The sequence below is a fragment of the Magnolia sinica genome, chromosome 5 (genome assembly GCF_029962835.1).
Source record: "Magnolia sinica isolate HGM2019 chromosome 5, MsV1, whole genome shotgun sequence".
Lineage (NCBI taxonomy): Eukaryota > Viridiplantae > Streptophyta > Magnoliopsida > Magnoliales > Magnoliaceae > Magnolia > Magnolia sinica.
In genome coordinates, this window is record NC_080577.1 from 6,461,859 (window position 1) to 6,475,439 (window position 13,581).

The 13,581-nt window shown below is 40.5% G+C and overlaps 1 protein-coding gene across 1 annotated transcript; it reads right to left on the reverse strand.

The window, feature by feature from the left end:
- Positions 1-1,514: 1,514 nt before the first annotated feature.
- LOC131246905 (NAC transcription factor 29-like) lies at positions 1,515-3,391 on the reverse strand. The gene is made up of 3 exons (XM_058247372.1): positions 3,223-3,391; positions 2,600-2,892; positions 1,515-1,997 (listed from the first exon to the last, which is right to left on the reverse strand). The coding sequence occupies exons 1-3, from the start codon at positions 3,389-3,391 to the stop codon at positions 1,515-1,517; spliced, it is 945 nt and encodes a 314-aa protein (XP_058103355.1).
- Between the last annotated feature and the right edge of the window lie 10,190 nt (positions 3,392-13,581).

Here is a 13,581-nt window from a genome sequence, read left to right on the forward strand (position 1 = left end):
AAAATTTTTTCAAGCCCAAAAAAGCAGCTCGACTCAACTTGAAACTGGGTACAGGTTGAGTCAAGTCAAGCTTTTCTTAGTTAAACCAAGCAAGACTGAGCTAACTCGATTCATGTATAACTCTAGCAAAATGGTTAGATGTTGAGCATAGAACCCATACATTATAGTGGCCTGATAACCCCTACCTAAGCCAAGCTCGGGATAGGAAGGAAAAACACACAGTTTGTCCATTTTGGCAACTCATTTTAAGGCCTAAACCCCTCGAGCCGAGCGATTTAACCAAGCTAACTCGATTCATGTATAACTCTAATAAAATTGTTAAATGTTGAGCATAGAACCCATACATTATCGTGGCCCCTCATAGCCCCTGCCTATGCCAAGCTGGGATAGGCGGGGAAAACACAATGTTTGTCCATTTTGGCAACTCATTTTAAGGCCAGAGCCCCTTGAGCCGAGCGAATTAACCAAGCTAACTTGATTCATGTATAACTCAAGCCAAATGGTTAGATGTTGAGCATAGAACCCGTATATTATAGTGGCCCCTCAGGTCCCCTCCCTATGCCAAGCTTGGGATGGGCGGGGAAAACACACTGTTTGTCCATTTTGGCCACTCATTTCAATGGTTGGCGTCGTCATTTTTATTGTACTTTCATGTGGTTTGGTTGACTTGAGCTTGGGATCTGCTCCATTTTTGGGCTCATGCCCTAAAATGAGTCAGTAAAATGGATGAATGGTGTGAATATAAAAATATGCATCATGGTGGGCCCCACAGTGTGTTGGCTCACCACCCAATCCACCTCCCAGTCTAGGTTAGACATGACCTCAAAAATTGGGCAAACCAAAACTCAAGTGGCCCACAACATAGAAACAATGTGGACAGGGACGCCCCACCATTGAAACCTTCTTGAGCCCACGCAAGTCTTGTTTGAGTTTGATATTATAGTGTGGTGGGTCTCTCTTATGAATGAATTACATGGAATGTAAATATCATGGGAGCCAAGCAGGTTTCATTAATTGTGGGCCACCCAAACCCAAATTTTCTATAGTACTTAACCTTATTTTTGGTTCACATACTAACATAAGGCATCTCAATTGATGGATGGAGTGGATGGTACATAGACATCATGGTATATATTCCATGGAGTGTTTTATTGCTCGGGAAGTCCACAGAGAACCCCACCATGTGCAGCTGCACAGCAAGGGCAACTGTAGAAGTTTGTGTAAGATCCAAGAGGTTAGCAAGTCCATGTGGACTCGGCTCTTAACATATCAAGGCCCAACACATGAGAACACGTACTCAAAACATCATTTTTACAAAGGTTTGAACATTCTTCTAATTGCTTTGCTACATTTTACACATTTTGTACATACTAATATTTCCCCATCTAATTTCTCCCCATACACTCTCATTTATCATCTTTGAAGCTAAGTAATCAAACGTTAAAACGTCTTTGATACACTATTTACATGGCCCACTTTATCTCCTCCCTTCATTTCTGACCTCCAATAAAGAACTAGGTGATGAAATCCGAAAAGCAAGAGGCTATGGAGGTTGAATCAGTGGGAGATTGTTCTTTCATGTTTCCACTAATATTCAATCTCTTAGTGGGTGGTGGGGACATCACAAGATCATCTAAACCACCCAAAGAGAGTGTCCACCTGATCGAATCCGGTATATTCTGGACGGAGGAAATGAGCTGGGGTTGTGGGCCATTGTCATCTCCATGTGAAACAACGTTCGGATTTGAGACTTTCGTGAGCCCTTGGTAGCTTGTGCTATCACATATATGAGGTACCCGATCTTGTGAAACCATGAGGTCGGCCAGCACTCGATAATCGATCCCTTCAAAGAAATCTTCTCTCTTTCTCGCAAGCTGCTTCTCCATGCTTTGATTATCGAGGGAAACGGAGCAAGGTTGGTAATTCTCATAATTCTCTGTAATTTGTAATGGTATGTTGTTCTTACGGCGAACTCGGCAAAGGACCCAATCATCCAACTGAAAAATAATAATAATAATAATGATAACAACAACAGAATGATAGAAGATGGAGTAAACTAAATTAAAAAATGGTGCATGTGTGATGTTTGGACCATTCAATCACGATCACACGATTGGTGATGGGAGATGGTGTCATGGGTCCCAAGAGGTGTGGGCCCACTTGAGGAAACCGTCACGGTAATACACTGAATATTAGGTGTATACACCATCCACAAAATAATTCATCTCGTAAAATTTGAAAACATATTGCATGGTAACTTTAACATACAACGTTTTTATTTACAGCTCATGTGTCACTACTGTGGGACATCTGACCCGTGAAAAGGGTGGACCATACTATGAAGATCACATAGAGTGAGAATCTGGTGGGCACACATACATTTGAGTCCGAACATGAGCTTTACACTGATTTCATTGGTGTCGCCCACCTGATAAATGGATCATCCTCGTTTTCATCCCATGTGATCTTTATGATGCGGCCCACCTTTTTCACGGCTCAGATGTTACACACAGCTGACACAGGGCTATTTGTAGAACGTTGTATGTTGGTAAAACACAACTTTGTGTGTGAAAATTTCTTAATTGAAAATGAAACTCACTCTCATGGAACCCTTGAGCTTTTGTGAGCCAGCGTTGTTGTTGTTGTCTAGGAGTCTATATTCATGCATCAGCCAGTCAGTTTTGATTCCTCTCGGAGGGCGGCCTCTATAAAAGATCAGACCTTTCTTCACTCCGAGACACTGTGACCCACCGGATACCAGGATTGGTTTATCCGTACCAGTGGCTTTCCAATAGCCAGATGCAGCCGCTCTATTCGGTCGGCCCCCGTTTGGGTATTTCCGATCTCTTGGGGTGAAGAAGAACCACTCGCTCTCCCCAAAGAAAGCCTTGCCTGAGGAACAACAACAAGAAGTACAAGTGCTATCAATGCATCTGGACCCCAAATAGATGGGATGAGGCTCTGATGATTGACTATGACAATTTTCATTGTTACAAAGAGATACACCAACAATCAGTATACATGCTAATCACCACTTTAGGTAATGATCACAAACGTTAAAGATGAGTGGGATTCGCATATATACTCAAACTAGGCCCATATGGCGTATATGTGTGTACACAATCTCTCTCTCTCTCTCTCTCTCTCTCTCTCTCTCATAGAGAGAGAGAGAAAGATGTGGATGTGGGTTATTATATGAGTAAGAAGAAAGAAGAGAAGCACCAGGGAGATCCCATGGATTGAACTTGTAGAGGTCGATGTCTGCTATGATAGATAGAAGGGGAGTTTGGGAAGAAGAGACCTTCTTCCTCAAGTAATGAACGATGAGTTCTTGATCCGTTGGATGGAATCTGAAACCTGGTGGGAGCAGTATTTCATTTATTATATTCATCACTAATTCTTCAATAACACCACTTTGCTTCTTTTTCTTTCTTTTCTTTTCCTGAGGAAAGAGAGACAGGCGAGAAAAGAGATGGAGATTAGGTGTGAAATCTTGGAGAGACCACCTTTTTATAATAACTCTTCCAACGAAGCCTTGTGTCTCGTAGTGCATGGTCTCTATATTCCATGTCCAAGCTAGCTTCTCTTCATGCAAAAAGAGTAGTCTTTTTTTTTCAGGGATTTTTATAAAATACGACGTACTTCATTCATGTCATGCAGCTCACATTCCAGTAACTTTTCTAAAATGCGTTTTTACTAACGGCTCATTTTGATTGAAGTTGCTTTACACGAGCTATTTATACCTAATCTAATGTAGCCAAACATGATTTCTCCTTATTCAGCCAATAAGTATGTATAAGTGATTTCCAACATCACATAAACACTTATCCATCGATTATGTTTGTCTACCCTTAATATCCACACCGTTCATCATGTGCGGCCAACCTTTGAATTGCCTTAGCCCTGTATTCAATGCGAGTCATCCATCAAAGTAAACCATATACATTGTGAGGCCCACCTTCAATGCGGGCTATCCATCAAGTCAGACGTTGGATGTGGGCCGTCCATCATGCAGGGCCTAATTTCAAAGTGGGCATCCATTATGTAAGGCCTGCCTTGATTGTGGGTCATTCATCATTAAGGGCAGCCTTTCATATGAACAGGACCCATTGTGGGCCCACCTTGATATGGCCCATCCATCATATGAGGTCCACCATCAATGTTATTGTCCATCAATATAAAAAAACCCCTTCAATATCCACAACGTGGAACCACCTTTGATGTGTACTCGTACGGGCTCCACGGTGATAAGCCTGACGGAACTGATGTTGCATGGGTCTGACCAAATCCGCTCCCCACAGGGACATGGTTCCACCATCTGACCCAGCATACATGTGTTCAATCTGAGCCGTTCATTAGTGCAGTCCTTAAACATGCTACATACCAATAAAATCAGAGCTATAAATTTGTCAAGTAAGCCGGGCATCCATGTCGAATTTGAACCGTTTGACTCTTTTACTAAACATATGTTTTTCTCACACCGGTGTGGATCTGCCCGATCAGCGTACAATCGTTTTAGTCCGGGCATTTGCAGTGCACACAACCTGATGAATGGTTAAGATCTCTAGCATTCACGCCTCAACAGTGGGGAACCAGAGCCCGGATGGCAGCTGTGATGCGGATACAAAACAGATTTAGAAGAACATCGCATTTTCTAGTGCACAACGCCCTCATTTGCTCTCCCGACGTTTGCTACGATAAATCCACCTGTATGTTGATATAGGATGCGTCCTGCTGCGGTTTCCGTGGATCTGGATCCACCGAGGTGTGTGAGATCCCTGAGGTCCACCGTGATATACGCCTACGTGCCTTACATCAACACCATCCATCCGTTTTGAAAACTCATTTCACGGCATGATCTGGAAAATAAAGCAGATCCAAATCTTACGTGGATCATAATACAGGAAACAGTGGTAATCGACCATTAAAAACTTCTCGTAAGCCACAAAAGTTTTGGATCAAGCTGATATTTGTGTGATCTCTTCATCCATGTTTCTGTGACGTTATCAACAGGTTCGATGGAAAATAAACATTCTGGTGGCCCCCATGAAGTTTTTAATTGTGGGGATTCAATAAAGATTGTTTCCTGTGGTATGGTCCACAAAATATTTGGATCAGCTTCATTTTTGGGATCATCACTTAAAATGAGCTGTCAAAATGGATCTACAGCATGGATATAAACACATACATCACAGCAGCCCCACAGTTAGGGATCGGTGGATCCGGGGTTCCACCCAAACCGCGCCCTAGCCTTTTGGGTCTCGGTATCATCTTCCAACAGTCAGAACCACATATATGGCGGACCGCATCTGGATTGCGTACGATCAAAAAATAAAAATTCTTATATTGAATTATTTCAACATTTTCATCATTAAATTTTTTTTTTCTTTAAATGTTGACCTTTTCCGTACCTTAAAAAGATGATATATTTCAATCTAAGATTTTTTGTTTTTTATTTTTGGGTATCCCCCATCTCCACAGTGAGGCCCATCATATACATGGATTGGGTCATTGAAAACAACCCCAATCCAACGGCTACAGACTCCTGAAGTATCCTATTGCAGCACGAATTGCTTCATAAAGGCCCACACGCTGTACAGACAGCAACACGACAAATCTGCATGCATTGGAAATTTCCTACGAGATAGATACATGTGCACAACGGCGCTGTATCAGTTGCATAGGCTCTATCTTGAGTCACGATGAATCTAATATTTTCCCGCCATAGGATATCCTATCCACACAAAACGTGAGTCGCATCTTGGAAATCACCTGATAGAAAAATGAGGTAGATCCACGAGTTGGTTGGGAAACAATAGTCCACTAACCCATGTTTGATTCTGCATGATTTTCATAAAAAACTGACCATTAGGCAGGGCAAACCTTTTGAATGGATAGGATATTCTACACATGTGACACTTTGGCAGGAGACAAATGGCTGTATCATGACTTATTATACAGCCGCTGTATGTAATCAGGGAATTCATAAAGCTCCCACGTGTGTTTGTGTTTTGCTGAACGGGATGTTTGGGAGGCAATCTCATGCACGTGCGTGTATTTGTATGCGGATGAGAAGTTCTGTAGCGCAACTATGTTATCGTCCAACTAGCAAATGTGTCAAGCGTGTATGCCACATCCAACCCGTTCAAAAAGTCGGTCCCGTCAACAAGAACACCTAATAGAAATTTTAGGAAGATCCATTCATCATGCAATCCATGCTATAGAAAACAATTCACATCCACCGTTCTGAGAGAAAGCACGTATGTAGCCAGCCCGATCTTGCGTTGGTTGGTGATCTTCATGGTGGGCCCAATCTGTCGGACAGGTTGGATTTCATATAGAAATGACATGCCAGCAATTATACAATAGTTGGATGATAACAATATTGTCCAACTCGTTATATAGGACCGCGCCTCTCCTTCACGTACATTGATTATGTTTTCTTATGAAATATATTTATTTATTGATTTATCATAAACTAGCACTAGAAATCTACATGCAAGTTGTTGTTTGGAGTTGCTAAAAACTATGTATAGTGAAGAATATGAGACGGTTTTTAAACAAAACGGCATTTTGGGAATTAAAGGAAAGACACTCTCTTTTTTAAGTAAGTTATAGCTGCCTTTCAGGAAAAAAGAAAAAAAGAAAGAAAAGACAATTAAAGCAAAGCTCTGTATTAGATAACACCAGAAGAAGAATAGGTTGGCTGCAATAATTCCCTTATATGAATAGGTTGGGACAGGGGCCCTTTTAGATGGGATAATGCTTTGTTATCCAAGCCGTTGATCTGAACAGAGTTCAAAATGGCTGCCACGAAAATTTTAAATATTAAAAGACTATAAACTACACCCAAGTGGCTTACAAAATATTGCTTATAAATACTTCCCACATTGAAATGAAAAAAGTTGAGCAATTATAGGGTTGATCAATATTTAATTTAATTTTTTTTTCCTTTTTTAGGCAAAACATTCATCTATAGTACTGATCAGGTCAATCATATAAACGGATATGATCATTTAGACATGACCCCAAATCCAATGACCATAGTCTCATCATATAATGGACCATACTGTAGCAAACCCTTGGGGCCTGTTTGGGAGCGTGGATTTGGAAACCCTGGTTCAGAATTCCTTGGATTTGAAATGTAACGTTTGATGCCTTAAATTCAAAATCAACTTTAATCTAAAAGTAGGTATGCATAGTATATTCACAGTGGTTTGAATTTAATTACTAAATCAACTTTAATATATTTAATTAGTGAATATATGTAATGTTTGACACAGTGATTTTAATAAGCCTACTGAAATATATTTTTTGCCCGAAAATGATGAAATTTCAAGTCTCAGATGGGCCACAAGCACAAGATTACGTCCGAGTGACTAACCAACGATTTTTAACCATTGATTTACATGAACAATGTTTGGATGGCGTTGATCATCATATAAAAGTAATTATAGTGATGTAATTGATAATCTAATTATTTTGGGATATCATTAGTCGGTCATGTGTCCAATAGATTAATAGTCTAGTGACACACATGTTACAAATGCAACTCTTGAAAAGATTTTAAATGTAATCCAAGCTTTCACCATGGATTTCAAGCCCCCGGTTTGAGGGGATTTGATGAAACCCCTAGTTATTTTATAGTACTAAACAATTAGGGAATTTGAAACCCGAAACCCCTCAAATCCCTTCAAAGTCATGGTGCCAAGCCACCTCTTAAAAAAAAAAAAAAGAATTTAAGCCTTCTACACTCCTATTTCCTACATCTTACAAAGATTTCATTTCCCTCTTCCATCCGTGCATGCAATACCTGCCAATCGTTTAAAAGCTTGAAACGCATGCCAAACACCGAGTCTAGTCTCAACGCATCTTTGGGTGTTGGTATCGTTTACTTTGGAAATATTACTTTTGAATTTGAGATTATGTTTCAATGATCTAAGCCTTTTATATGATGGGCTCCACCTTGAATAGGAACAACCAGAGATCAAAACGTGTCCACACATCTTATGCTGGACACATGTCATGAAAGTATTGTACCGGAACTTGCCTCAGTAATGAACTCATGCATAACCATTACTATTGGATGTAATTACCTTTCTACACCACGGTGAGTAAAACCTAATATCATGAATTCCCGGGGGACTTTCTGTTGGTGGGCCATAAGTTACAAGCTCATAATAACTGGATAATCTTAACCTTTCAAGGTGACTGTCCACTTGCCTTCCTCAAATTTCCTCCAAAGGTATAGGATTCTCCAATCCACGTGTTTGGCTCCAACCCCTGCTAATATGTGGCCTATCAGGTGATCGGTTTGGATCTCATACAAGCATGCCACGTGTAGAAAGTACAGTAATGATCAGCAACTTCGATACATGCGTTTAACACCGTTATTTATCTCCTTGATCTGATTTAAGTTTCCTATAATGAATTTACAGGACAGGTAAACTTATTGCTATCCCATCAGTGCCTGAATTCGATTAGCTGAATGGGGCCCAACAACAAGTAGTAGCGAGTGGCCCCAAAGATCACAACCGTGTGATCGTGATCAGAGTCACTCTATGGTTGATAGATTCAATTCGGAGTAGGCTACGTGCCCAGAATTTCTTTCTCTATTTAAAGATTTCCTTTTTATCCATGGCACTATGACAAATATCTCCTAGATTTTGAAATATATCGTTGTATTTTGGCGGGAAAATTCTTCGAACTTTATTATCGTGATAATATTGCAAGATTAAAGATAGAAGGTTTTGATTTGTGGCCATTTATTGCGATTTTAACAAAGTTTTTAAAAGTTTAAATTCATTCAATTTACCCATGTTTTTAAATTATTATTTTATTTTCAGAAAGATTTTTCAGATAATATCGTAACAAAACATAAAAATTCACATGCCGGAAATTGCGGAGAATGATATTTGTCGTAATGATTTATGGAAAGCAACCCATAACAAGTTTTAGCTTTCAAATTTATCTTAAAAGACAGCATAAAACAAGCGAGCGGATTGCCTGTGACCCCGGTGCAGAGATATCTCTGTGCCCGGAGCTCTGTAGGGGTCCACAGAGATTTCCGTGACAAATCTATTCCGTCCATCTGTTTTTAAGGATCACAATAAGATAGGATTCTAAAAATCAGGAAGATCCAAAACTCAAGTGGACCACACCGACAAAACAGTGGGAGCAGAAATATCCACCGTTGAAACTTCCCTGGAGCTGACCATGATGTTTATATACCATCCAAACCGTTCATAAAATTATTACTACTCAGATATATCATCCTGATACAAAACTTCTGCCACCACTAAGCGTTCAATCCCCACCCTTTCTTGTGGTATGGCCCAAATGAGTTTTTGATCTGCCTGATTTTTAAAATTCTGTCCTAATGTAGTCTTTCAAAACAGGTGGACGGAGTGGATTTGTCACGAACATCTATATGGGCCCCACACAACCCCGGGCACAGAGACATATCTGTGCCCGGGGTGGCAGGCAATCCGCTCCCAAAACAAGAACCGCTCATTTTTTGCCTATGCACTGGACCAGGAAGGCCTGTCAGTCGTGAAATTTATGACACGTGGAGGTGGGAACAGTAGATCCAGACCATCCATATAATGGTCTCTACCCGTGATGGCCCACAGTTGAAAAATGCACAGAAATGGCCATCCTAATTACATGGACTGACGAGTCAATTATAATAAACGTACAGGATAAAAATGGAGAGAGACGATGGATAGCATAGTAATTTTGGTGTGATTTTCAACCAACCTACATCATTGGACAAGCCCATTGGTTGGACGGTCTGGATCCAATTCCCATCCGCTACATGGCAGGTACTGGCCACGTGTGCGACTTCCTGATACAGCTGTAATGGAATTTTTATTTTTGAAACCGTAATAGTAACAGGCGAGAGAAAAGGACAAGAAAGAGTTTCGTTAAGCCAATCAAGCATTTGGATACCGAATTACAGTGCAATTGACAATGTTTTGGACCCATTTCCTTATCAAGGATGCATAGGCGGCTCCGACAACATGGCCCACGATAATAGACCTCTCTGATTTTGATTTGTAGGGTAGATTTCATGGGCCCCACGTATATTAAACAAGAGAAAATTTTGATACTCTGGTAGAGTGTGATGGATGATACACAGGCAGTTGGAATTTACTTAAGAATTGAATACGTGGCATACAATCAACTCAAATTAAATGGTACAAATTACGTGTATAAGTTAATATATATCAAGAACAAAAAATTACGCTTACCTGATTATTTAAATGGTCATATTTAAACAAGCTAGTGTCCATGGAGTAGAGGCTGGGATTACCCAACTAATCTAATTTTTTGGACACTAACTTAGTGATGATGGGTTTCACAATCTAGTTGGTCGAATATGACTTAATATATGCCATGTGTACTATTTCTAAGTGCCTGCGTAGCAAGCGTTGTATGCAGCCAGAGTATCAAATAACTCCCCCAACAAACACCTAGGAGAGGAAATAAAGATGAAGTAATCCTACTAAAATAATAATAATAATAACAAAATAAAGATGAATTAATCCTACTATAAAACAAAAAAATAATAACAATTAAAAAAAAAAAGATTAAACTCCTCTATTAGCTTAGCACCATTTAAAAAAATTTATGGTACTCTTCTTCAACTGTCCACATGGCTCAGTTGTACAGCCATCAACAGCCTAAATATCTGAACCAACCAACTGTATGGAGCATGACCAAAAAATTACAAGGAGTAGATGATCATGGTAAACACCTGATTCAGCTTAAATGGACCACTCACTTTATTTTCTTCTAACCATTCATGTGGTAGCAGTTGACTGGATGGTTAGGATTTCTTCATCAATGCAATTTTAGAGAGCTCTGCCCGAGTGTCACATGTGAGAAATATGAATCACCACCATGTTTACAATGGTACTGAGGTATCCTGGATCACCTCCACAAAGAAATATATTTAATAGAAAGCTATAATAATTATTGGATGTGGATTGAGTGGTGACCTGCTATCATATATGTGCATGATAATACAATGTGGCTTAATTTGATTGGGCCAAATGCTGTTATCAGATATTAGAGAGTTGGGAAGCAAATTAACAGAGGCACGTCCGCATCCATCACAGCTCTCTGAGGCAACCATGATGTATGAGTTTCACCTACACTATTCATCGCTTTGCCAAAAGATTCAAAGCTCAAAGGGACCACTCCACACAAACAATAGGGATAATAACACCCGGGTCCTTGCTTTTGCTCCGGTGGCAGACTATTAGGAGTTTCAACACCTGGTCAAGGGTTCAACACTCATAGGCAGTGATCGAATCCCACTACGGTGTGAATGTGTGGCGGTGACGTTTAGATACCATTTAACTAGTTCATAAGGTCAGGCGAATTGGCCGATAAAGGAAAAACACAAATATGAGCTTGATTTAAAAACTTTGCGGCCTCAAAAAGTTGTCAATGACGAGGGTGATTAGCCCCACTCTCTCTTTGTGTGGCCTACTTGAACTTTGGATCCTGATAAAATGGATGGATGGCGAAGATAAACACATGTCACCACGTCAACACAATCCTACACTACACAATTCGAGCACGTACGTCTAGTATATGCTTTACCTGGCAATTTCCTCCAAATTGTCAAGACTATAGGAGCCGGAATCCATGGTGTGTGTGTTTTATCCATGGTGTTCACGGATCATTTTAAGCCACGAACCCAGAAATAAGGCAAATCAAAAGCTTAAATGGTCCACACCATAAAAAGTAGTTAGGATAATAACACTCAAAATGATGTCCGTTTTCCATCATCCGAAGATATGGATGAAGGGAAAACACAAACATAATCTGGATCCAAAGCTTTCGTGGCCTTAGGAAGTTTTCAATGGTAGATGTTTAATCCCTGTTATTTCCCTTGGTGTGAACTATTTGACCTTTGGAACTGTTTCATTTTGGGCTCATGTCTTGAAATGATATCGAAAAAAATAAGTGGACGGTGTGGATATAACACATATATTGTGATTGGCCATAGAGCTTAACCACGGCAACACAGTATTGACTTCGGCTGTACGTTGTATGCTACCCAAACCGAATCTACCTGAGTCATCACTGTAAGTGGCACGTGGTCTAATTAAATCCTGCCACCAGGTCTACTCACTCCGCATCGGACGCGCCGAAGCATTTGGCAGGAAGTTCCCGGGATCCTAGGTGGAACCCACTGTCATGTTTGTGATGAATCCACACCTTCCATCCGTTTTTCAAGTTAAATCTAGGTAATAAAATTAAAAACTAACAGGATCCAAGACTCAAGGGGCCACACGAGTGGAAAATGTGTGGATTGGTTAAACGCCGTTGAAACATGACTATGGCCACAAAACTTTGTATCAGGCTAAGAAATTTTAGTGTTTTCAGTTCATCCCAGTGGAAATGATCTTATTAAGTGTTTGGATGTCATATAAACATCAAGGTAGAGCCTGGGAAGTTTTCAACGGTAAGAATTTCCTTCCCCACTTTTTCCTAGCGTGTAGCCCACTTGAGTTTTGTATCCGGATAATTTTTGATCTCATGTCCCAATATCACCTCTAAAAACTTATGAACGGTTTGGATTTATTACAAACATCACGGTGGGCCCCACGAAGGCTTTTTCAGGAAATCTGCGTTGCTCCATGGTGGTTGCTGAACAGAATAACAAATAGAAAGAGACATCGCATGATTCGCATCCGGACATGCGCATCGGAGGGACCCGGATTGCGTAACTAGGAAGTCGCCACGCTATACCAGGGTGAGTAAACTTTGTGGGCTTACCATGACTTATTTATACTTATCCATTCCGTTCATCCGTTTTTCAACCTCATTTTCGGGCAAAACCCTAAAAATAAAGTATATCTAATGCTCAAGTGGACCACACTACGGGAAACAGTGGGAATAATAATGTCCACCGTTGAAACCTTCCTAGGGCTTGTCAGTAATGTTTATTCGTCATCCAACCTGTTCATAAGGTATCAAAGACCTGGATGAAGGGAAAACAGAATTATCAGCCTTCTCCCAAAACGTCCGTTGCCCCTGAGAAGTTATCAACGTTAGGTGTTCAATTCCTACTGTTCCTTGTGGTGTGGTCCACTTGAGCTTTGGATATGCTTTAATTTTGGGCTCATATGCTAAAATGAACTGAAAAAATGGATGGACGATGTGGATAATGACATATACATCACGGTGCGCCCCACATAGTGTACGCACCACGCTCCTCGGTACACAATCGGCGCATCTGGAATCTCCGAGGACTCACATCTCCTCCCGTAATATATGCGTGCGATCTTAGCCATACATTTAGATAAGCCCAATCTCGATATATTTTCTAACCCAAAAGACATTAGGACGGGTATTCATTGGGAGTGATATGGTATATGTTGAATCTGGACCGTTGAACCATCCATCATTTCATATACATTTCGCCCACCCAATGAGGAGACAAGATTGATTGTCTTGACAATTCGAATGCAACGTAGATCCTGCTAATTAGTATACCTGCATTTCCAATTCTGACAAGTGGGGCCATGTTTTCGTAATCCAGTACTTTACGACCCTTCCATT

What these genes read in the sequence shown, in the direction of transcription:
- LOC131246905 (XM_058247372.1), bottom strand. Translation starts at nt 3,391, where the DNA reads ATGAATATAATAAATGAAATACTGCTCCCACCAGGTTTCAGATTCCAT. An exon ending in CAATCCATGGGATCTCCCTG is followed by an intron (nt 2,893 to 3,222) that starts GTGCTTCTCTTC and finishes GTTGTTCCTCAG; the next exon opens with GCAAGGCTTTCTTTGGGGAG. An exon ending in AGCTCAAGGGTTCCATGAGA is followed by an intron (nt 1,998 to 2,599) that starts GTGAGTTTCATT and finishes ATTATTTTTCAG; the next exon opens with TTGGATGATTGGGTCCTTTG.